The sequence below is a fragment of the Pelodiscus sinensis genome, chromosome 3, assembly GCF_052426305.1.
Source record: "Pelodiscus sinensis isolate ZL-2025 chromosome 3, ASM5242630v1, whole genome shotgun sequence".
Classification (NCBI taxonomy): domain Eukaryota; kingdom Metazoa; phylum Chordata; order Testudines; family Trionychidae; genus Pelodiscus; species Pelodiscus sinensis.
The window spans coordinates 1,750,896-1,775,024 of NC_143054.1; the positions used below are offsets into that span (position 1 = coordinate 1,750,896).

General features: G+C 51.3%; 1 protein-coding gene across 13 annotated transcripts in view; it reads left to right on the forward strand.

The window, feature by feature from the left end:
* Window positions 1–24,129, forward strand: part of DTNB (dystrobrevin beta) — a 321,996-nt gene that overhangs the window by 209,287 nt on the left and 88,580 nt on the right. For 11 of the 13 annotated variants that reach the window (XM_075923216.2, XM_075923210.2, XM_075923213.2 and 8 more), the window contains 3 exons: window positions 4,452–4,541; window positions 10,257–10,344; window positions 23,846–23,931. In XM_075923216.2, the coding sequence (XP_075779331.1) occupies window positions 4,452–4,541; window positions 10,257–10,344; window positions 23,846–23,931 (264 nt within the window). The remainder of the gene's footprint in view (window positions 1–4,451; window positions 4,542–10,256; window positions 10,345–23,845; window positions 23,932–24,129) is intronic. The other 2 variants (XM_075923214.2, XM_075923215.2) reach the window with 1 other exon arrangement.

Below are 24,129 nucleotides of genomic sequence, written 5' to 3' on the forward strand. Positions count from 1 at the left end.
AGGCTTGTAGCTGCCACCTCAGCCCTCTGCTGCTCACCTGTGTGACACTGTCAGCACGGGCCTAACCCCACTCCCTGGCTGACCATGCAAGCTGGCGTCTGGGCAAGCCCTGCCTCTCTGGCTGAGGAGCTGAGAACAGGGCTGCTGAGGGCAAGCACCAAGGGCACACTGCGGACTCTGGTCATGCATGATGTGCATCAATCTCTCAGGCCCTGGTACTGTCAAGGGAGAACCCATAGAGATGAATGGAGCAGTTCACGTGTCTCAGAGCTATTCCTTCTGGCTCCATTCAGCTCCATAAGGCATTCTCATTCATCTGAGAATCTTACATTGAGATGAACGGGCCCTTCCAACCTCTCAGAGCCCGCTGGCCTGTCAGGATTACCCTGTGCTGTTACCGATGATTCATTTCATACAGGATTGTAGGGAGGACCAGCTCTGCTACTGTCTGTTTGAAGGACTATTCTACCAAGGGCTCTAAACTCTGTGGCTGCGTCTAGACTGGCATGATTTTCCACAAATGCTTTTAACGGAAAAGTTTTCCGTTAAAAGCATTTGCGGAAAAGAGCATCTAGATTGGCACGGACGCTTTTCCGCAAAAGCATCTGTGGCCAATCTAGACACGCTTTTGCGCAAAAAAGCCCCGATCGCCATTTTCGCGATAGGGGCTTTTTTTCAAAAAACAAATCTGAGCTGTCTACACTGGCCCTTTTGCGCAAAAGGACTTTTGCCCGAACGGGAGCAGCATAGTATTTCCGCAAGAAGCACTGATTTCTTACATGAGATTGTCATTGTTCTTGTGGAAATTCAAGCGGCCAGTGTAGATAGCTGGCAAGCTTTTCTACAAAAGCAGCTGCCGATTCCTCCCTCACTATTTCCTTCCGTCTTTCCCTGTCCAGTGCTGAGTGGCTTAGTTTCTGTAGACTAGCTCCACACAAATCTACTGGATCATCTACCCATTCTCTGTAGTGTCTGCCTCCCCTATTCGGACCATCCATTATGCCGAATACCAGGGTTTTCACTTTTCACTCCTCGTTCATTCTGCAGATAGGCCCAAATAGCTGTAACTTCCATTGTATAACCTTCTGCAGTAGGTTCTCTTTCGACTATATCTTCCTATATAATTCCTCATTGGTGACCTTCTGCATCCATCCTATTCTCAGGATCTTTCCATAACGACTCCTCTCAAATGCCAGTTTCCTTCTCTTTGAATTTTTTGTTATTACCCATGTCTCTCATCCGTACAACATGCTGCTAAATGCTCAGCTTCGTTCCTAAGCTAATTGCTTTACATTTCCAGATCTCATCTATCACCTTCAAACTCAATTGCCAGGTGGTATCTCAGGCCCTTGCAGAATGTGGAGACCATCAAACCTCTCCCAGTGATTGCACAGGTGCATTTTGTTGTAGGCGGGTGTGCACTCCAGTGCAGTTGTTGGAGAGTTTCCCCTTAGTGGTACTCTCAGGGTGGCACAAGCAATTCCAGTGCCTCGTGCGCAGCATTCAGGCACAAAGGGCCACCCTGATCCGCCTCACTTCCTTCCCGGCACCCTCCCTTTTCTTGATCCTACAAGTCTTTATTCAAGTGTGTAGGCAGCGCCCAGGGTAGTTGTGTTTAGTTAGTGTCGTTTGGCCGGGGTTCAAGTCCTGTTACTCTTGTGGCAAGGCGATGCCACTGACCCTCATCTTAGCTGCCTTGACAGCTTGTGGGGAGGTTCCTGTGAGTAAAAATGTAGGATTTGGAAGGGCTTTTCGCCCCACGCCAAAAGCCAGGTTGAAACCTCTCTGCTAAATTCAGTGTCTGAACCATCTACCTCAGCCCAGTACCAAGCATCTCCATGTTAGTCATGGACCACTGGCATTACCGTTACCGAGAGGCAGATTCGTGTTGCTGGTACCAAAGAAGAGGCGCCATGTCATAGCACTGACACCAGCATCATTGGAGGTAGCAAAGAGATCAAGCTCATTTCAGAACTTGGCAGGTGTGCGAAGAGCAGGCACGCCCCCGTGCACACCCCTACGGGGAGTTCATTGGCCCCAGAGCCCACGACAGCAGCATTGGGAGCGCCTCGCAGGCTAGCACCAGTCCCACCGTTGCTGCAAGAAGAAGATTCTTTTTCAAATTCTACGCCTCCCAGCCTAGCCAGTCTCACCATCAGGAAAATGCCACCTGGTATTGGCCTTGTATCACCAGTGAACGTATGAAGGGACCCTGGGGGCACGCTTTTGGGGGCCAGGGCTGTACCAGTAGCCTTTCTGGGTTCCCCTTTCAATTGAGAGTGTTCCTGCGGCAGTGCTACAATCGCCATAGGGCATAAGTGCTGGCTTCATGGGTACTCCAGCCCTGGAGCACCCACGGGGAAAATAGTGGGTGCTCAGCATCCATCACAAGCCACCTCCTTCCCCTACCCCCAGTGCCTCTTGCCTGCTTGTGCTCAGCTGTTCAGCAGCACGCAGGAGGCGATGGGGGGAGGGGGAGGAAGGGGCAGATGGAGCAGGGGAAGGAAGTGGTGGGCTGGTTAGAGGAAGGTGCAGAGTGAGGGTGGGGCCTGGGGAATTCTCAAATTCGGCACCTCTGCCTTAGGGTCAATACAGGTCGGTTGCTGAGGAGATTGAGTGCCCTTCTTGGGAGCGCCCATGAGACGAGAAGGAACTGGACTGGCTCCCAGTGCTGTTGGCATCCTCTCCTTCCTCCTGATGAGGCAGTCGTGGCAGAACCTCTTCCTCCTCCTGACGGTGTTAAGATGCTTGAGGAGTCTTCCCCAAGGAGTCCAGGAAAGCTTCCGCAGGTCGCTAGACACGCCAACGGCCACAGCCTCGGCAGAATAGCGCTTTCTAGCAATGCTGGTTTCCTGCCAGAGTTCTTTTGCAGGTCTCCACTTCCCTGGCCTGGACTTGAAGAAAAGTGGAGGAGAGGCAGTCTGTCCCCTCTCAGGAGTCTGAGCAGGTTGGCAGCCAGTGAGCGGGAGAGACGGGGTCACTAGGCCAAAGGATAAAGAGGCCAAGAGGCTGGACGGCTTTATTCCAAGGGCGACATGCTGCTTTGCACGTGGAACCAGTAAGCTCTGCGGGGGCTGCAATTGAACCCTGGGGGGTAAAGTCCCAGGGGTCAAAGACAAGCTCCCAGATGATGCATGAGAGGTGCTCCAGAGATTCATTGATCAGAATTAGCACCCTCCACCCCTCGCCATCCACAGCAGCGCCTCCACCGCAAAGGCTGCCTGCGGGCACCTTGACTCTTCGTCACCTCCCTTCCCGCGGCTTGAGCTGCGCCGAAGTCCACCTTCTGGAAAGGCAGACGATGCCGTCGGGCAAGCGTAACTCTGTGCTAGCAACGGGTTTTGTCAGATAACTGAAATGCACAGTCATGTATCGTACACTTGAGTGAAAAACCTACCATGTAAGGTCAGGACAGCTTCCTGACAGCATTACGTTTTTAACTAACGCCTTCCTTTCCTCCAAGGCTAAAAGGGCTAGTCTTCAGTGAGGGCTATGGCCATGCCAGGCTTAAAAGTTTAATCATTTTTGCAGAATTTTTCACAACAGTAAGAGCGTAAGAAACAGGTTATAATGGAAAAATGCTTTGCTGTCTTCAGCATAATGGTTACAACTGTATGCCTGCTATAATGGGGATCTAACAGTGAAGCTTTTCAGTGTCTCACAGTAGTCAGGTTTCACAAAAGACAGGCGTATGCAGATTGTGCCTGCGTTCTTTCTGTACAGAGCTTACTGTTAATTCTCTCTCTTGTTACACACCCATTATTAGAAAGGCTGCTTGCTGCCCATAGGGGTCTGCGGCGGTAATTCCCTTTTGCTTCATTATAAGCTCTTGCTATGCTTCAGGCGGACTTCTATAGCTAGCAGCTGTACCTTACCAAGAACAAAAGAGCTTGTGTGTCTGAGAAATGCGGATTGTGGTTTTTAGAGTATCCAGTGTGGTGCCACTGAAAGCAATAGGTGTCATGTTTTAAAAGGATCTCCAAAACCAATGCCTTCCTGGACATGTCTAGAGTAGGAATTAACTGGAACTGGAATTTTCATGCTGAAAGAGCAGTTCTGAATACCTGATACAAGAATGAAAGAAAATTACACCGAGGAAATCTGTGAAGAAAAAAGCATGTTTTAAAATGACTTGCTATCTTCAAATCCTTGTGATACGTGTGCGCCTCCCAGAAAAGAAAATTCTAACTGCAGGTGGGAAGGAACCCCACATATTGCTAGGGTAATTGGGGAGAATAGCTCTGAGCACCCAGTTCTTCCAGCTTCTGGTTCCGTCTTTTATTGTAATGTGTATCATTTTCATTTGACTCTTGTTAAAACGTTTGTGTATTTTAACTGTTCATCAAACTCTGTTCATTTTGATTAGTTATGGTTTTTGTTAACGCATTAATTATTTACTTTATATTTATTGCTTATGTTTTGTTTGCTTTCTTTGCCTTCATTATTACTAGGTTGCAGTACAGACTGGACACTGCCAATCGGTTAGCTGATGAGCATGCATTGATAGCAACATATGTGAGCCGACTACAGAATGGTATACGGTTAGTGTTAGGAGAGCTTTCCTAGGGTGGGGGAGGGTGCCATTGTGCTGGGGTTTGGGATGGGGGAGAGGTGAAAGTCACCCCATGGCATAGGTCTATGTAAGGGCCTCCACACCACTTGCGCTTTTTATTAAGCGCTGACATGGCTCTTCGTATGGTAAGCAGGGCTTTTCGCACCCTTTATCCCAGAGTGAATTTTATTTAAACCAAAATTCTTTGGTGTGTTCAGAGCTTTTTTCAGGACTGTATGCAACTTTTGCTTGCATTTTTTCAATTGTGAACTTCCTCCTGAAAATGTAGTAAAACCCGGCTACTTTCCTTACTGTAGACAATTTAGTGGCCATTCTAGGCAAACACGAACATGGTTTCAACGTTCTGGTCGGTGGACACTAAACCATTTGTTTAGATCTTAGTCACTGTTCTGATCAAGCCTGTGCGTGCCCCAGCAGATGTAGCTGGGACACGGCTGTATAGAAGCCTTCAAATCATTCTGAACCTGCACATGACGTATGGAACCTGTCATAGTCTCAGAACTCTAGTCCTTCATCTTTCCTCGCCCTGGGAGGGAAGAGCCTCTCTCTTCTCACTGTGCGCTTTTACCTTTCACAGCTGTAAATCTAGATTCATTACATAAAGAGAGGGCTGTAACATTCCCCCAAAGTCCTGATGCCTAGTCACACAGCGCATAGTCAACCTGTGGAACTCCTTGCCTGAGGAGGCTGTGAAGGCTAGGACTAGAACAGGGTTTAAAATAGAACTAGATACATTCATGGAGGTTAAGTCCATTAATGGCTATTAGCAGGGCTTGCTGAACTGCAGCGAGTCCCGCTCGCCAGCCACGCTGCAGATCGCCCGAATCCGGCTCTTCTCATGGCGAGTAGATTACAGTTTGTTGAGCCCTGGCTATTAGCCAGGCTGGGTAAGGAACGGTGTCCCCAGCCTCTGTTTGTCAGAGGGTGCAGATGGGAGGCAGGAGGGAGATCGCTTGATCATTCCCTGTTCGGTTCATTCCCTCCGGGGCACCTGGCATTGGCCACTGTCAGCAGAGAGGACACTGGGTTCCATGGACCTTTGGTCTGACCCAGTACAGCCTTTCTTATGTTCTAATTCCTTCACCCCCCCTTAACTTAATTCAATACCACTTTGATTCCCTGGCCTGTAGGTCTTCCCCTCCTCGCTTTAGTGCCGAATGATGCATTTCCAGAGGCAGATGTGGGCTGGGGAGCAGAGCCCTAGAGAGTGTGCCTGCAGGCGTCTCATCAGCCTATCCTCGTGTGCCCACTAGCTCAGGTGATTGGGAGAAGGCCATGTGCCACCGTTCTTTCATTTAGTGATTTGTGTCCCACAGATGTGTGGGGAGCATGCTGTAGCTTTCCAAACCATTGAAAGAAGTCAGCCATTGCTCGGGAAAATCGAGTCACTCTTTTCTTGCAGCACCTGTTCACCCAGCAGCCAGGAATTCCTGGCTCCCCACATGAAAGGGGCGGTGCGGTTCTATCCGGTGAAGATGAAAAGAGGTGGCGGTGAGAGGCTGTCACGCTGACTGCACTGGGAGGCTCATACCATCGCTCAGACCTGCCACACCGCAACGTCTTGGAACACTTGCTCCAAGAGGGAGGATTTTGCTCCTTCCAAAATACACGGACAAGTTCTTTTAAAAATAAATACCTTCTGGTCTCGGTGTGGCTGGAAGAGCTGAGCAGAGGCAGTGCTCCTCCATGTCCCCAATGAAGCCTCCACCTCCATTAGCCAGGCTGTTGGTCTCATCTTCTTCTGCCTGAAATAAAATGCGGGGAGGAGGGGGTCTTCGCTGCACCATGAACAGTCATTGCTGAAGGGGGAGGTGGTCAGGACTCATATGTGTTCTGTGAGTAACCATAACGATGCCCTCTCGTCTTTTATAGACCTATAGAATTCAAGGCCAAAAGAGGCCTTTAGAGTTTCTCGTCTGGCCTCCGCTGTAGCACAGACCATTAAACTTCAGCCATGTGGAGTGCACTGATTTGTACTTGACTACGCCGTGTCTTCTGGAGAGGCAATCCAGGCGTAGTTTGAAGCCATCAGTAGACAGAGAATTCACCACTCTCTTGGCGAGTTTGTTCCAGTAGATGATGACTCCCCCTGTTAATGTTTTAGCTGATTTCCAATTTTAAGTGGCTTGATGCCAGTTTCATTTGATTCCACTTGTTCTGCCTCACCCCTCACCCCCTCCCAGATCTGCCCTCCCCCCACTCAACATACCCAGACCCTCTGCCCCCTCTTACACCCACACCCCCTCCCAGATCTGGCCCCCCAATCCCCCCTACCCTAGGTCACTTCCCAAACCCCTGCCCTCGGTCACAACTGCCTGCCTCAGCCCAGCTCCCTCCCGACTCCAGTCTCCCTCCTGCACCCTAATCCCTTCCCGCAAGCTCCCTTCTGCACCCAGCCTCCCTTCCAGACCCCACACCTCCATTAATATCCTGGAATAGTGTGGCCCTTGACCACTTTCCAACGTCTTGGAGTGCCCCCCCCCATCAAAAATGATTGCCCACCCCTGCGCGCGGTCCACTGGGTCCAAGAGGCGCCCCGGACAAGACAGTATAAATCTTGTTTGTTGTATTTTCTGACTGGCTGCCACCCGTAAGTGTGCAACTTGGAATCAAAGCAGGAGCCATAGGAGACACAAAAGGAAGATACTTGGACCAGCTGTCTTCACTCCACTTTCTATCATTTTTTTAAAAACATCACTGGGGGCTGTGCCCCCTGCTCGCCAACCCCCCTCTCTCTGGTGGCTCCCCTCCCCCCCATGAGGTTGAAGTGCCAACCAGCGCTGGCTTCCTGTGTGTGGGGGGGGTGAAATCCCTGAGGCTCCCTGCATGGTGCCACTTCTCTGCCCCCTTCCCCCTCCCCCGGCAGGGGGTACAGCAGTGCAGGGACGCACTCCAAGGAGGCTTTTCCTGTTGCTCAGCACACTTTCAACCTGTGGAACTCCTTGCCAAAGGATGTGGTGAAGGCTAGAACTTTAACAGGGTTCAAAAGAGCTAGATAGATTCCTGGAGGTTAGGTCCATCAATGGCTATTGGCCAGGATGGGTAGGAATGGTGCCCCTGGCTTCTGTTTGTCGGGAAGTGGGTGACGGGAGGGATCACATGAGGATTCCCTGTTGTGTTCCTCCCTTCTGGTACACCTGACACTGGCCACTGTCGGCAGACAGGACACTGAGCTAAATGGACCTTTGGTTTGACCCGGTCTGGCCGCTCTTATCCACTGGCACTTAGACCACTCACAGCAAGAGAGAAGAACAGGGGAGCTCTGCAGCCCAAGCTGGGAGGCAGCTGGCTTGATAGCTCAAGCTGTCGAGGCTCCAAAGGTCTCAGGTTCACATGAGCCCCGTGGTGATACAGAGAGCCCCAATGGGTCCCCTGCAGCCCTCAGGCGGCAGTTGCCCACCACTGCTCCAGAAGGGGCTCCAAGAACATATTTCCCAAGTAGGAAAGAGCCAGCTCTCTGCCTGCTCCCTCAGAGGAGCTTTTCTGTTCTCCCGGCGGAGTATTTCTGTTTCTCATCTGTGTTGCTGCCCTCACACTCCAGTCTGTCTCGCTGGTTTCTGGTAGGACCTAACATTTCTCATTGATTCTGATGGTCTTTTCCATTGCTGCCTTTTGCAGCCTATTTCGTGTTTGGGATGCCCTCAAGCGTCTTACTCTTCAGGGGTCGGTGTTCCCTCTGAATTTTTCCGTCCATGTGTGGAATAGATTTTGTTAAGTGCAGCAAGGCAAGTGCAGAGGTGCACCACCAATAAATGTGCTGCCCGCTGCGGGCGGCTGTGAGTGCTTTGCTGATCAGCTGGGCAGCAGCTGAATCTCCCCGGGGGGGCTGCCCAAGTGCTCGGCTTCCAGGGGAAGCCGTGGCCCGCGCTCTCCGGTGTGTCCGAGTGGCAGCGAAGGGTGGTGTTTTGGGTCCCCAGCTGCCTGGGCCCAGCATGAGTTAGAGCAGGACCGTGCTTGGACTTGTGCTGCTGGCACCAGGCGCTTGGTCCCAGGGAAGGACCGAGCACGGTGAAGCTCAGTCGTTGCTTCCCAGCTCTTCCCTGACATGCTCCTTCTCCCCCGTCCACGGGTGCCGTTCTCCTCCACGGGAGGCAGGCTCTGCCAGGCACCTCTGGCGGGTGTGTGTCCATGCTGCACGCTGAGCAGGGCACAGAGGCCCACAGCCTTCCAAGCAGGGGAACGATGCTGTTACATCCCTGCTTACTTGGAAGCACCTTCGCTTTTCCTGCAAACAGCCTGTGCAGGCCGGTGTGGTAGTGGGAGGGCTCACTCTTCTCTGCTTCGGCTGCGCTCACGTCCACACGTGCTGAGCTCTGGGAGCTTTGCTGCTCTGGTGCTGGGAGGGAGAGCCAAGAGCAAGACTGGGGGATTGGTTTCAGAGCGGGTTTTCTGTAGGACACAGGAGTCCAGTCTCTGGCGGTTCATGGATTGCTGTTCCACACCCTTAGATACAGCGCCTGTGTATTGCGCCAAAAGGTCATTTGTGTCTTGTGGGTGTGCGAGTGAGGCCTCAGCTCCGCTGGTTGCTAGGTGGGCGGCTAGGGTGTGAGGCAGGTTTGAACTCCAGAACCTTTCTGCATTCGTGAGCTCTGACCGTGGCAAGACCGTGTTCCTGAGGAAAGCGCGGCTTTCTCCTTGGCATTATCAATTTTGGAAGCATTTTAACACGAGAGAAAGCGTTCCAAGGACTGAGACACAGCTGAGATGCCAAATCGGGAGCAGTTGAACTGGTCCCCAACAGGGAGGTTGAACTGGTCCCCAACAGGTTTCTGTGCGTTACCATCCTGGTGTCTGACTTGTGTCCATTTATCCTGGCACAGAGACTGTCCAGTTTGGCCAATAGCCATGGCAGAGGGGCATTGCTGGCACTTGATGGCCTAGATCACGTTAGAGGACGTGCAGGTGTGTGAGCCCCAGTGTTGTGGCTCATGTGGTTAGGTCCTGTGGTGGTGTCGCTTGTGTAGATGTGTGGTCAGAGCTGGCACCAGGGTTTATCGCAGGGGTGGGTACCCAGGTGTATCTGAGTAGTATTTCCAGAGTGGTGTGACGTCCGTACCCCTCTGCACCTGTGGTCCTATGGCCCAATTCAGCACCTGCAGTTCAAGCTCTGAAAGTGCTGTCTCTGTGGCAGCTGCAGCCGCTGCCAGCCAGGGAGCGAAGCACAAGTTCAGATCTCAGACTCGATTCCTCGCCTGCCTTGTCCATGTTACTTCCGCCACGCTGGCCTAAAAGCTGTGTCTCTGCATGTCGCTTTGTCTTGTTCCGTTCCAGAGCAAATTCTTCTCGAGTCAGCACGACTTACACAGCTTTTCTTTTTGGAAGCCTTTCTCAGTTTGCCATGTAGCGCTTACAAGCGCAGGGCCTTCCACCTTCCTCGTTCCATTGAATCACCTTTCATTTCGGGAATGAGCGTGGTCTATTCAGATGTCCTTGGGAAAACATTATGATGTTTAACAATCTTTTCATCACGTTTTGGAAACGTTTTTGTTTAAAATGTTTAAAACTAGGCTGGGCACATCCCTGGGGGATGTAGGTTGGGAGATGGTTTCTAGATGGTTTCTAATGGGGGGGGGGTTCATTTCACATTAATGTGATTCTACATAAGAATGCAGCCTTGTCTTTGATGGTGCAGTGTAGCTATGTGTATCGATGGGGCTGGGTTGACTTTTTGTTCCCTTGGCAGTGTCTTGGACAGCCCCAGCAGACTGGATGAGGAGCACAGACTGATCGCCCGATATGCTGCCAGGCTGGCTGCAGAAGCTGGAAATGCAGTAAGTAAATCCACAGACTCTCAGCTGGGTTTTCTCGGGCTCTTTCCTTACGAAGGAAAAAGTGCTTTGCTTAGCAGCTTAACATCGTACCAAATTGAGTCACACTCTTTGGGTATGTCTACACTACAGCGCTAGTTCGAACTAACTTAGTTCGAATTAGTTAATTCGAACTAAGCTAGTTCGAACTAACGCATCTAGAACTAAAAACTAGTTCGAACTAGCGTTTTGCTAGTTCGAACTAGCAAGTCCACATTGAGTGGACTCTGAACAGGGCTTAAGGATGGCCGGAAGCAGTGCCGGCAGGGCATAAAAGGAGGACTTAGAGCGTGGAGATGCTGTCTCAGGCTAGCCGAGGGCTGCACTTAAAGGGTCCCGACCCCCACCCCGGACACACAGTTCTAAGGGGTGCCCCGCTTGCAAAGAAGTTCTGGCTTGGAGTGCCCTGAGTGCCCACACTGGGCACATCACACCACTCGGCCATCAGCCCGGCTGCACTTGCCGCAGGCTGCCATCTGGGGAGAGGGAGTAATTGGGGGGCTGCAGGAGAGCTTCCACCCCCAGAAGCCCGCAGAGCCAGCCCAGTCCTCCCCATCGGGGGCTCGTACCCCATTCCTCCCTCACCTCCTTCCACTTACCCTTCCTTAGCCCCCCTTCTTATTGATGTACAAAATAAAGATAACGTTTCTTCCAACATTGACTCTGTCTTTATTGAAAAAAAAACTGGGGGAGACTGGGAAAAGGAGGTGGGAGAGGGGAAGAGAAAGGCTGGGAGAGGGGAGGGCAACTAACATGATCAGGGGTTGGGAACAGGTCCCAGATGAAGAAAGGCTACAGAGACTGGGACTGTTCAGCTTAGAAAAGAGGAGACGGAGGGGGGACAGGATAGAGGTCTCTAAAAGCAGGGGTTGGGTGGAGAGGGTGCATTCAGAAAAGTTCTTCCTGAGTTCCCATAAAGAAGGACTAGAGGACACCAAAGGAAAGGAATGGGTAGCAGGCTTGAAACTAGTAAGAGAAAGTTGTTGTTGTTGTTGACAAAGCAAATAGTTAACCTGTGGAACTCCTTGCTGCAGGAGGCTGTGAAGGCTAGAACTAGAACAGAGTTTAAAGGGAAGTGAGATCAAGTGATGGAGGTTGGGTCCATGGAGTCCTATTAGCCAGAGGGTAGGAGTGGTGTCCCTGCCCAAAGTTTGTGGAAGGCTGGAGAGGGATGGCACGAGACAAATGGCTTGGTCACTGTCTCCGGTCCATCCCCTCCAGAGTCCCTAGGGTTGGCCGCTGTCGGCAGACAGGCTACTGGGCTAGATGGACCTTTGGTCTGACCCAGTACGGCCATTGTAAGCTCAGGGCTCAGGGTCGGGGGTCTCAGTGGACCCCCTTGATTTTCATGCACACCTGCTCCTGGGTGGCCAGGCTGGCAGCTCTCCTGCCCTAGACGGCCACTTTCCTGTGCCTAGTGCAGAGATCGTGGACGAGGTCCACGATGTCCGCACTAGCCCAGGAAGGTGCCCGCCTCTTGCGGTCCAGGGCAAGCTCCCGGGAGCCGCCAGCCTGGTCCCGGCAAGAGGGGGTGGGCTGGGGGGCATCGGGTGGGTGGCTCTGTGCCGTGCCAGGTGCAGGGTCTGCCGGGTGGGTACTGGCAGGCTTGCACCTGGCACGGGCACCGTAGCCAGCCCGTGCCCCTTTAAAGGGTCCGGGGCCGGGAGGGGGGCATAGAGTTTCCCTGGTGTTGGCCAGAGTGGCCACCAGGGAAACCTGGGGAGGGCTAGCCTCCCACTAGTTCGAACTAAAGGGCTACACAGCCCTTAGTTCGAACTAGCTAGTTCGAACTAGGCGTTAGTCCTCGTAAAATGAGGTTTACCTAGTTCGAACTAAGCGCTCCGCTAGTTCGATTCAAATTCGAACTAGCGGAGCGCTAGTGTAGCGCCTATTAAAGTTAGTTCGAACTAACGTCTGTTAGTTCGAACTAACTTTGTAGTGTAGACATACCCTTTTTTCTGCTCAGCTACTGTAAAATGAGGTATTGCCTCCCTCTCCGCTTCTTCCCTACTGTTTGTAACCTGAATACCAGCTTCCTACCCTTCCTGAGAAGAGGCGGGCAGCGTCCAGGATGGCAGCAGCTGTGATTACAAGCATGCCTGCCACACGAGAAGAGATTAAATACATTAGTGTAGAGAATGGTCAAATAGGTGGGACCATGTTAAAGGCATATCAAATCTCTCCTGCTACAGGGAACGTAAGTCGTCACTATTTACATTCTGACAGTCCATGAAAAAAGGGGGGAATCCAATGAATTAAAAATACAAAAAACTGAAATTGATAAAGGAAAAGCTTCTTTACACAGACAAAAGTGGTGAGGAGTCCTGTGGCACCTTATAGACTAACTTGAGTTAGTGTATAAGGTGCCACAGGACTCCTCGCCGCTTTTGCAGATTCAGACTAACACTGCTGCCCCTCTGATACTTTACACACACACAGAATTATAGACATGTAGGACTGGAAGGAACCTCAAGAGATTGTCTAATCCAGTCCCCTGCACTCAAGGCAGGACTCTGCAATGCCCACTGCTGACTGTATTATAGCACTTCAAGGAATCTGGTTGAGGATTTAGGAATGGGGCAAACCTGGGTGGTGGTGAGTGTTCAGATAAGAGAACCCAGAGAACCCCTGCTGCATGAGCATAAACTTCCCTGGGAATTCCCTCAGCATTTCCATCAGCTCCTGGACTCTCTTCTCCCTTCAGCTGAGCAGCCAGGAACTGTGGTTTCTGCAGCCTCGCCTGCTTGCTCCTGGCCACTATGCCCTTTCCATCTGGAGAATGTGCAGAACTCAACATTGGGTGAGATTTCATAGATTCGCTGCTTCTACGGAGGCTAGTAGATATCTGACTTTTTCTCCATTAGCTGATGCATTCCCATGGGAGGACTGTAGCATTTGTACTGAGAATCTTCTCCGGGAATTCAGCTGGGACCATCTGCTCTGAGCTACAGCCAGGCTCTCTCAAAGTGCCACCAGAATGCAAAAGTGGTTGTATGTCCTGTTTATACAGGCACCTCGCTCTATATCTCAGCGTCCACCCTGAATAGTAGATCTAAATGTTCCCTGCTAATGCAGCATTAATGATGCACTCTAAGGCCTGCTCCAACCAGCTCTGGGCTCCTTAGTGGGCAGTGGGTTGATGGACTCTTGCATTCGATGTGCCAGTAGCCCATCATGCCCCTGCAGCCCCATCTCGGACAGTATGACTACCCCATCGCCCTTGCAAGAATGTCCCCAAACAATCTTCAGCAGCACGACTGTCCATTCCAAGCCAGTGAACAGTATAAATTTCCTCTGCCACAGGGTAAGGAGGGTTGAGCAGTCTCTAGCAATGTGAATGCTTCTCACAACCATATGCACTGTACAGTGATCTGAATTCCTGACGGGGCTATGAGCAGACAGTTTCCTTTTGTAGAGCTTTAATAAAAAGAAATGTTTAAAATTCTAGAAATGGAAACATCAGCTCCCCATTATCCCTTTGATGGGGCTGTCAGGCAAATCTCTCTTTATTTGAATGTTCTGAAGTCATTCAATACACACCACTGCTGTAGTGACACAGTATTTCAGTGACTGTTCTCTGTTGGTGGGAACTGGGGAATTTCACAGTAATCTCTGTGTAAAACTTAAAGTTGCTGAGAGGCTTAATAATTTCTGTGTGTCAGTTTTCACCACAGAGAATACTGGGGAGATGTCTATCCCTGACCTATTCCAATTAAGGTGAGGTTCTCAGAGATTGGTGATGTCAGAAAACGATGTGCTGAAATAAATGGATGATTTAAAAACCAGGAAGTCATCCAGTCCAGGCGGTACCTATCCAAGGGTTCTGAAGGAGCTCAGGTATTAAGTGGCTTAGCTGGATAAAAGAGAACTGGTTGCTGGAAGCTAAGTCACTGTGCGATGAGAGGTAAGTTGTTGTCATAGATCAAAAACTAGCGAAGAGATAGGAAACAGAGTAAGAATAAATGGTCAGTTTTCATTGAATCAAAAGGTGAACAGCCTGGAGCTTGCAGGTTCTTTACTAGGTCAGGTGTTACTAAATAAATGTAATTACCTGGAATAATGAAATAGTAAAACTTGCAGAAGACACAGAGGACCTTGACAGAATAGAGAATTAGTCTGAAAACGAGAAGATACAATTCAAGAAAAGCAAATGCAAAGTATTATGCTAACGAAGGACCAAAAAAAGAAAAAAAAATCTTCTATGGGGCTCCTCCGAGGCGCAAACAGCCCTGGTCTACACTAGGACTTTATTTCATCATAACCTCCCGTTAGGTGGAATTTATAAGCAGTGTCCCCAAACTACCAAGCCTGTTATTTCAAAATAACGGGCAGCTTAATTCAAAATCTGTACTCCTGCTTTTCATCAGAAGTAACGCTAATTTCAAATAGCGGTAGTGTGCACGCTCCGGTGCCACTATTTTGAAATAACTATTCTGCAGACTAATTTGAACGAATTACTCCCCAGTGCTTCCTGGGGCTCTAAGACGAGATAGCATGTCCCCATTAATGGAGCCTGCCTTGGACTAATTTTGAGACTTCCCCATGTGTGGCCACTCAACTTCCGATTTAACAAAATCGAACTAAAGTCAAATTTAGTGATTTCAGAATCATTTCTTACTGTAGACACGTCCTCAGTTCGCTCAGGCTGCTTTTTTTAGAAGAGGTGGATAAATTGAAGGGAATCCAGCAGATAGCAACAAAAATGATAAAAGGTGTAGAAGACCTGACCTCTGAGGAAAGGGTAAAAAACTGGGCATGTTTAGTCATGAAGAAAGAAGCCTGAAGGAGGCCTGATAAGTCTTCAGATAGATTAAGAGCGGCTCCAAAGAGCACGGTAAATCTGTTGTTCTCCGTGTCGGTAAGAGGAGAAGTCAAGCCAAGGGAGACCTAGATTAGACAAAAGGAAAACGTCTCCAATGAAACGAGTAGTTCTCTTCTGGAATAGGCGTCCAAGGGAGGCTGTGTTCTCCCCATCACTGTATGTTTATAAACACAGGTCTTGTTTAGGGTTATCCTGTCTCCGCCCAGGCTGGATAACCTCGCACATTCCCTACGCTTCTATTAGTCTGTCAAGTTATTCAGGTCAGTCGAGGACTGTGAGGTGCTGCAGAGGGACCTGACCAAGCCAGGTAAACAGTCCACACTAGGGCAAATGCTGCCCAGCGTGGTTGTTCTGTGCAAAGCAGTGTGCAGCTGAACCCCTCGTGCAGAGCTCTACACTCACTGTGTCGGTGCAGGGAAAGGACCTCGGGGTCACTGGAGACCGCTCGGCGAAGGCCTCCGTTCAGTGTGCTGCTGCAGGCAGAGGAGGAGACGAGCTGTCAGGCCGAGTAGGGAATTGGAGTGTATGTGGACGCTGTGACGTGTGGGGGCGGGGGGGAGTGTGCGCTCATACCCCACACTGGAGGCACACCGGCCACTGTCTCTCAACGTAAAGAGTAAAGAATTGGATGGGGATCAGAGCACGCTGAAAGTGATTAGAAGCATGGAACCCTCTCGTATGAAGAGAGGCTGAAAAGTCTGGGACCGGCTACTTGAGAAATGACACACGAGAGAAGGAACATGAAAGGAGTCCAGACAATGAAGGAATGAATTTTGAATTTACTTAAAAAACGAGAGCTACTGGGCTTTTTCAGAGGCTAGTCAGATGGAAACCAAAGGAATGGTCACACGAGAGAAATGCCTGAAAGTTGCATGGACATTTTTTTTTAAATACCTAACACAAGTTCACACTGCATGTATGTCCCTCGGAAACTGGTCAGATGATCCAAAATGCCACCATGACCAAACAAAGTTAAAAGTAGCAGTTAGAGTAAAAAATCTTGGAAGTCAAATTCTACTGAGCAACATAAATGCTGGCAAGTCAATGGAAAGTGTCTGATTAGGCAGGCCCAAAAAACTGAAGAGCAACTAGCAAAAGTCACAAAAACTAAGAGCAAAAGAAATGTGAAGTGCATCAGAAGCAGGAAGTCCACCAAACAATTAGTGGAGCCACTGGACGGTCAAGAGGCTGCAGGAACACTTAAACAAAACAAGGCTGTTGAGCAGAAGGTAAAAGAATTCTTTGCATCAGTCTTCCCGGCAGCGGATGTGGGGGGGGATTTCCACACTTGGGACATTCTTTTTAGGTAACTTAACGGAGCAACTGTCCCAGATTGAGGAATCCGTTAGAGAAGGTTTTGGAACAAACTGATAAACTGAAGAGTAGTAAATGGCCAGGACTAGATGGCCTTCACCGAAGGGATCTGAAGGAACGGCCATGTGAAATGGCAGCGCTCTTACCTACAGTATGTAACCTGTCGCTTCAGTGAGTGGATCTTCTCTCTTTGACAGCCGCAGTTTATTGGCTGGAATGCCGTGAGCACAGCTCCCGGCATGTCCTCCCCCAGTTGGGCGCACTCTGCTCCAGGTTTTATCCAAGTTGGCTCTGGAAATGTTTTGAGTAGATGACTCGTTCTCAAGCCAGACTGCAGAAGACAAACCCTTTTTATTGGAACAGACTTCTCGGGGCAGCTGAGGCATTCTCTTCAGAACTGTGGAAGCTTTCCTATGGTCTAGAAGTGCTGGGTCCTGCCATGAGGGCAGGGGACTGGACTCGATGACTCTCGAGGCCCCTTCCAGTTCCAGTGTTCTAGGATTCCTCTTGCTCCCTCGAGCACAGGAAAGGGGAACAAGTGCCAGCCGTGCCCGTCAGTGTAGGGGAGACGGCTTATTTCCTGCCACAGGGCTCCAGTGCTGCTTTACTGAGATATGCAGCCTCAGTACCCGTGAGCCCTGGCGCTGCTCTTGCTGCTGTTTGGGGGAGCTCCAAGCCCAGGCTAGGAGTAACTGGCACTCTTACACCACTGCGCCTTATTACCTTGGAACCAGCACTCCCTGGAACCAGGCGCTTGTGCGGCCACTTGTGCGGAGAGATTCCAGTGCCAACCAGCGGATTAGCAGAGCGTCCCCAGCCAGGTTGTGTTTCTATTGATGGTGCACATTCACACATGCCTTGGTGCGCACACAAATTATTCTGCACATGGATGAAAAAAATCCACACGTGGATGGAAAAGATTTATAGGGAACATTGCTTGTGACAATGGTTTTCAGCCTGTTTAGCGTTGTTGAGAACCACAGTCCTCCCCCCTACAATGCCCAACTTCTCTGCCCAGAGTGCAGAGACAAATCCAGAGACCCCACAGTGCAGGACCACGCAGGAGCCAGCAACTAGACCCTGCCACACCAGGCAGTCTGGAGCGGCCGGGACCCCCAGCACCAGGCCAGGATCAGAGCATCCAGTACAGGCTAGAAGGAGGGCCAAGAGCAGAGCCCCACTTAAAACCAGGGTGTGCTACAGCACCGCAGAAAACCCCTCGTTCCCAGTGCCCCCCAACCTCCCCACAGACCCGCTCTCCTGCCCCATGCAACACTCACCAGCCCTCTGCTGGCAGGGAGGCTGGTCATGGCTGCAAGATGCCATCTTGCTGGCCAGAATGAGTGCTGCTTGGGCAGGGGGGTGAGAACCACTGCCTTTCAAGTTCTAGCACTTCACCCTGCCTCTCTCTTCCCCATCCATAGCTCTGAGCACATGGAGACCCCCAGGACCAATTTACGCATCCGTGATCACCTCAGCCATACGAGTTGGAAGCCAGTGGCCAATATGGGCTGCTGATGTCTGCCTCCTAAGGAATGGCTTCTCTCCCTGCTCCATGCCTACTCGAGCTGCTCTGTTAGGGGACATCGAGCTAAGAGGGGAAGCCTCTGAGAATCTGGATGCTTTGGGTCAGGATTTACAGAACTTTTGCAGGCATGTGATCCGGCACACCCCGGGGATGGAGTGTGTCTCTCTTACATGAAAGTGCTGGGTCTAAATGGGATTTGCACATGTGGATTCCATTGTCTACACATGCTGATGATAGTGTTTGGGAACTGCATGTGCAAATGTTTACATGCACTGGGGTGTGCGCTGACGGATGCATTTCCCTGCTCTTCAGTCACGTTCCAAAACGTGGATACGGCCCCTCTGGCTGAAGTAACGTGTGTGCCGAGGAATTACTTCAGTTGATTAGAATGCGGATAGTAGAAAATAGTCTGAAATCTCGAGTTTTCTAGACTAGACGGAGCAGATGACAACACTGTTTCAAACCACAAGCCTCATGTACATTCTAACATTCTGCTGTCTCTGGCCAACCATGGGATGCCTGCCTAGCACATGGAGAACTTGCTATAGCACCCGCCAGGGCGGGAAATGTTAGGGATTACTTTCCTCTTTGGTCAGTGACGGGTCAGGCTGAGGTGAAAACTTGCTACTCTACTGAGCCCCTAAGCAAAGCAACTGCCAAGGAAATTCCAGTTTCTGAGAACACTGCTGTTGCAGCCCCAGAAGAAAACTAAATGCCTGTGCTGTACACGTCCGTACGTAGAATTCCCATGTGTGTCCATGGCCAAGGGTGTCAGATGCCGCTTGGGGCACAGGCTCTGTCAGAGGGCGGGTTGATTTAACTAAATGCCACGCTGAAGGCAGGCAGCGCCACTCAGACAGTCTAGCTATTCCCAGGGACTCTCGCACAGTGGAAATGATGGAGAGAGAACCATCTCTCTGGAGAAGATAACGCCTTACTGAGTGGCAGTCCGAATTCCCATTCTGCATACGGCATCTGGAGAGGGGTTTCCTCTTTTCCCTTATAACTAGTAGCCCATCTAACTTTATTGCATCAGTATTTGAGTCATGGTAGGTCTTTTCTGGTATGGCCTTGCCTCTCTGTGAGCCCATTATTGACCCAGGAAAGGGTCTGTGGCAGGTCCCTGCATCCCTTTCCCCCACTTCAAAAAAGGCTGAGTGAAAATATTACGAGTTCCTTTGCACCCATTGTCCCCTTCCCCAGGGTCCCTCGGAGCATCAACTGCTGCCACTGGGAGAGGCAGGGGTAGTAGTCAGTGTTCCCAGTGGGCTCCTGACAGGTCTCCTGCTCCAGCGATGAGAAACTTTCAGCTCCGTGCTTTTGTTCTCCTGGCTCCCTGCTAACCTTGCATGTGGGGTTAACAGAGAGCCCCAATGACCCCAGATCAGATACGGATTGAAGGCACCAGGCCAGGCGGAGTACAGTAATAGTTGTCAGTGCACAGACTCACCACTGAGCCAGTACGCATTGTCGTACCTCCGTGTTCTATACTTCGGTGGTCTGAGCTGTCAGTGTCGGCGGCGTCTGGTCAGGGTCGTCCTGGCGCGCTCCTGACAGGACCTCTACTCCGTCGGTGATCATAAACTTTCGGCTGCGTGCGTAACAATCGGTACTCACTTTATCTAGAGTGTTAGACCCCGTGCACTTGGGTCAACACAGGAGATCTCTGAGAGGCCCCGGAAACGACAGATGCAGGCAAGGTCTGAAATCAATCGAGCAGGTTTATTGTCAAATGCAAAGCTCTACCAGTTGGTAACAGAGATCAGTCCAGTGTTACCCACTGGGCATTATGGCCCACGTTGACAAGGTACCAACACTGGGCAGGCCTATTGCCATATATTAAATATTAACAGCAGTTAGTCAAAGTTAAGCTACTGTGCACTCTGTAAGTTTAGGCAATGACACCTGCCGTTCAGGCGCCTAGTGCGCGCGCCCCCCCCCCCCCCCAAAGTCGGCCAGAGAGCACCCTCTGTGGTGTCCTTTTATAGACAGGTAATAACAATTTGCATCATTTCTTTACGTACCAGGTTACCACCCTCTGTTGCCTAGTTACCAACCCTCACCTTGCGGAAGGGGGGCTTACTTACTATCCTTCATGCTGTCAATCTCGACCTGGTCCTGAACCTAGGTCGGTATGTACATTAGTTTTTGGGGAGTCTTTGTACCAAGACATTTCTTATTAAGATGTTCCATTACTCCCCTTTGGCTTACAGACTGTACCCAGTGCCTCCCTGTGTCCTTCCATGCTCGACCTAACTTACACAATCACACAGTTCTCAGTAGGGCCTCTTTCTTGGCTCCTGTTACTGAACCAAAGTCTTGCTCACTAGATTCTAGGCCTGTTGCTGCTTTCATGTTACAGGCCTCCTCTACTCAGGCCTGCTGACTCCATGGTACTGACCCTCAACTTACTACATTCATGTGTACACCATGACAATGAACTAGCTCAGTCAATGCTATGGACTTCAGCGTTTCCCCCTTGGCTAGACAAAGACAACTCTTTGGGGTGCACTTGTACACACCGGTACACACAAGTTACACATCACTCCTGGCGTATCAGGTGGCCACCCTCTGATCCACCCATTTCCCTGTATATGGGGGTGCGATTGCTTTTTATCATGCTGGCACTTGAGCTGGGGTCGGTATGGTCTTGTTATCTGGGACGAGGGGACTAATATGTTTCTTAACGAGTTGTTCTGTTACCACCCCTCTGGAATGTGCTTACAGCCTGAGTGTGTTAGTAACATCAGCCCTGCTCTTGCCAGCTTGTGAGCTGCTGTCTCCCCCTCAGCCAGCTGCTCCCTGTCAGAACAGCAAATTCTGAGTGTTTTAGCGCACGGCTGAGCCGCAGCTGGGTGTGAACGGGGCTGCATGTGGGCCAGGCGGAGAGCCTCTGGGTGAGACGGCGCTTTTCCTCTGCTTGCAGAATTGAAGAGGGAAGAGTTTCTGCTTATGTGATTTCCTAATCAGAGGCCACAGGAAGTGTCCCGGGCTCTCATCCGTAGACCTGTCTCAGAAGGACACTGCCTGGCCACCCGGGTACCCATCAGTCCTCCCTGGATTCTGGAGACTGATCATTTCAGAGATGCATACTGAGGATCTTAGGAAAGAGGGTCTGCCCTTTCTGGGGCAGCCAGCCTTGGGCTCAGGTTATTCAAGTCTCCTCTTTGGCCAGTAGAGGGTAGAGTACTGGGCTGTGTTCCTCCCAGAGTTACGATTCTCATCGTTCCCCTCCCTGGTAACACCGTCTGTCACCCAGTCACAGCGGCCAGAGGCGTGTGGTCCAGCGTGCGAGACTGCACCACAGACCCCCCAACCTGGGTAGCCCCAGCGGACTCGCAAAGCCCTCTCCCTCTGGACGCTACCCTCAGTGCCGTCCTGGGCTTGAATAGCCTGGAGCTGGTGTTCGGAGCTGCTCCCCATCTCTGCAGGCGTTCCCTTCCTCCGCCTTCCTCTCGCTGCCAGACTGGGGAGCCCGCCGGAGCACGCGGGGTCGTTGGTCGGTGGGGGAGCTCAGCACATCAACACCCGAGAGCTCCGGCTGGTTCATCTTGCCTGCCAGGCTTCCCTGCCTCAGATCACCTTCATTCTCTGACCGCACCACAGCCGACGTGCCTCAGCAGGCAGCAGGAGCCTGTTCATCCCTCCTTAGTCAGGAAGCAAGTCTCCCTGCCAGGCCCCCACCCCTCCCAAGTCTCCCTTGGGATTTGGAGAAGCCTGTTCAATCAGTCTCCTGGCTTATCTTCCAGGTGCAGAAGGAGCTAGTCAATTGGCTTAGCAGGTCTTTCCCCAGTCAGGAGTGGTCTCTTCCCCCCGACTCAGCCAAAGGCATCGTCTGCTTGCGGGGACTCCCCCAACAGACCTATTTGTGAGCAAGTACAACAGAAATGACGCCCTCTTCTGGGTCTCGGCATAGAAGCCTTCCCGCTAGCCTGGATGAGAATGCTTCAGTGTGCTTCCCCCCGTCCCGCTCCTACACAGAGCGCTGCTAGAGACCCAGCAGGACCTGCCTGGCTTATATTCATGGCCGCACAGTGGCCCTTCCAAGCCTGCTCCTGTGCTCTATGGATCTCAGTGGCCACTTGGCTGTCCTGTTGCACCTGGATGTCATCACTCATGGCCACTGTTGGCTGCTCCACCAGGCTTGCGATCCCTTCCTTGAAAGGCCTGAAAGTTCCTTTGCTAAATCCCAGAGAGCAGGATTGCTTGGGGCTGGCTCGCCAGCTGTCACATGGCAGTGGAGGGCCCCCACCTGTCCACATGGAAGCGGTTCTCATCTGGACTTGCCAGAGCGGAGCCGCGCTGATGCTCTCGTCCACCCAGCACATACAAATGCTTTTTGCACTGAGTCTTTTCAGACCAGACGTCTCGTTCTTTGGACTAGATAAGCTGGGTAGGGAGCAGGTGGGGGGAGGCCTCCATGCAGAAGAGATGGATTTTTTCTCATGGTTGGTTTGAGACACATGGAGCAGCGTGGACGAAGCCCCGGAGACGAGAGCGAGGAAGGGAAGCACAGGGGGAGTCCCGCGATGTGGGAGGAGCTGAGGGAGGGATGCAGAGTGGTCAGAGCAGAAGCCGGGGGGTTAGGCCTTGAAGAAAAGGAGGAACATTGGCTCACTCTCGTGAGAGCTGAGAGGGCCCCCAGGAGATCTGCTGTCGGAATGAACACAAGGTTGCCAGTGCTCTGCTCTAGGGTCTCTGCCAGACACGCTCTAGTTCAGTGGGGAAGGTACTTCCAGTCCCCGGGAGGAATGCTGGTGAGCTGGCCCCTAGCTGATTCCTGAGCAGTCCCACGCGGAATGTTACGATTCCACAGGTAATTGAGAGCTGCCGTGTAGCCCGTTGGGTCAGGGCTCTGTTGATTGTGCGTAGTGCTGATATTTGAGGGGGTTTGTCCTGAGAAGAAACTCAAGAGTTGCCATAGAATTGGAAAGTCACCAGGGTGGCAGCTTTTCTGCAGTCTCCCCCCTCCTCGAGTTCGCATGGCCTCCCCTTTCAGGGCCTAGCTCTGTGAGCATCCAAGCCTTCTGCAAATGAAGTGCTAGCTCTTGCAAAGACTCATGGACGTATGTATCGTTATGCTTGTGAGGAGACCCATTCCTTTCAATGGGAGTGCTCAGTAAATGCATCTCGGAAGGAATTGGGAGCGAAAGGAAATAACGCTGGGAGATTTGTGCGTGGTTCTGCTTGAGACACTGTCAAAGAACCTCCAGGAAACGTGCCGAAAAGCTTCAACAAATGATGTGTAAATAGGAAGCGAGCCGTCTCGTTCTAGCGCAGTCTGACAGGGGAGAATATTCCATCATTAGCCCCCTACACGCCTGACACGGGCGCTATGGTGATCTTGTGCTATGCTTCTCGTCAGCACTTGTCATGTGAAAAGGTCAGTGTCCTGGTAACAGATTTTCTTTACAAATGGCATCGTTCCCAACTATTGCACACCCACCCTTTTCCTCCTTTCTTTTCACCTTTTCACAAGCACAGTGCCAGCTTCCACTCGGCCCCTGCATCCCAGACAGGCTGTGCGCTCCAGGAATACATGCGCGAGGTTCTGAGCCTCTTCCCAAGGAGCTGACGAGCTAAGCCACATCCACATCTCTCCAGCACGTGCAGGTGCTGCTGGGTGTCGCTCCGCCGTCCTTGCTTCAGGGTGCGCCCCAGAGGCAGCTGTTCGCTCTCGTAACCACCCAACAAAGGACACGCGTGTTGTGCTGTGTCGCTGAGACTGAGGCCAGGCAGAGTGTTTTCTGGTTAGCATACAGTAACCCTGTGATTAAATGTTACGTGTTCTTACCCTCCAGCCACGCCCGCCTGCAGACCTGGGTTTCAGTTTTGATGCTAATAAACAACAAAGACAGCTGATAGCCGAACTGGAAAACAAAAACAGGTAAGGCGCTGAATCCCATGGATCGATGTCGGGGGGGAGTGTCGGGACAGAGGCTCGCTGCATTGCCTCTCGCACTCTGTGGTTTGAGATGGGATTCAGAGATCCCTTGTGGAATGGTGCGGCTGGCGGCTGTGGTCAGTCCTCTCACAGTCACCGTTCTTTAGATGTCTAAGTGTGGACCCAGAAACCTGCCTTTAG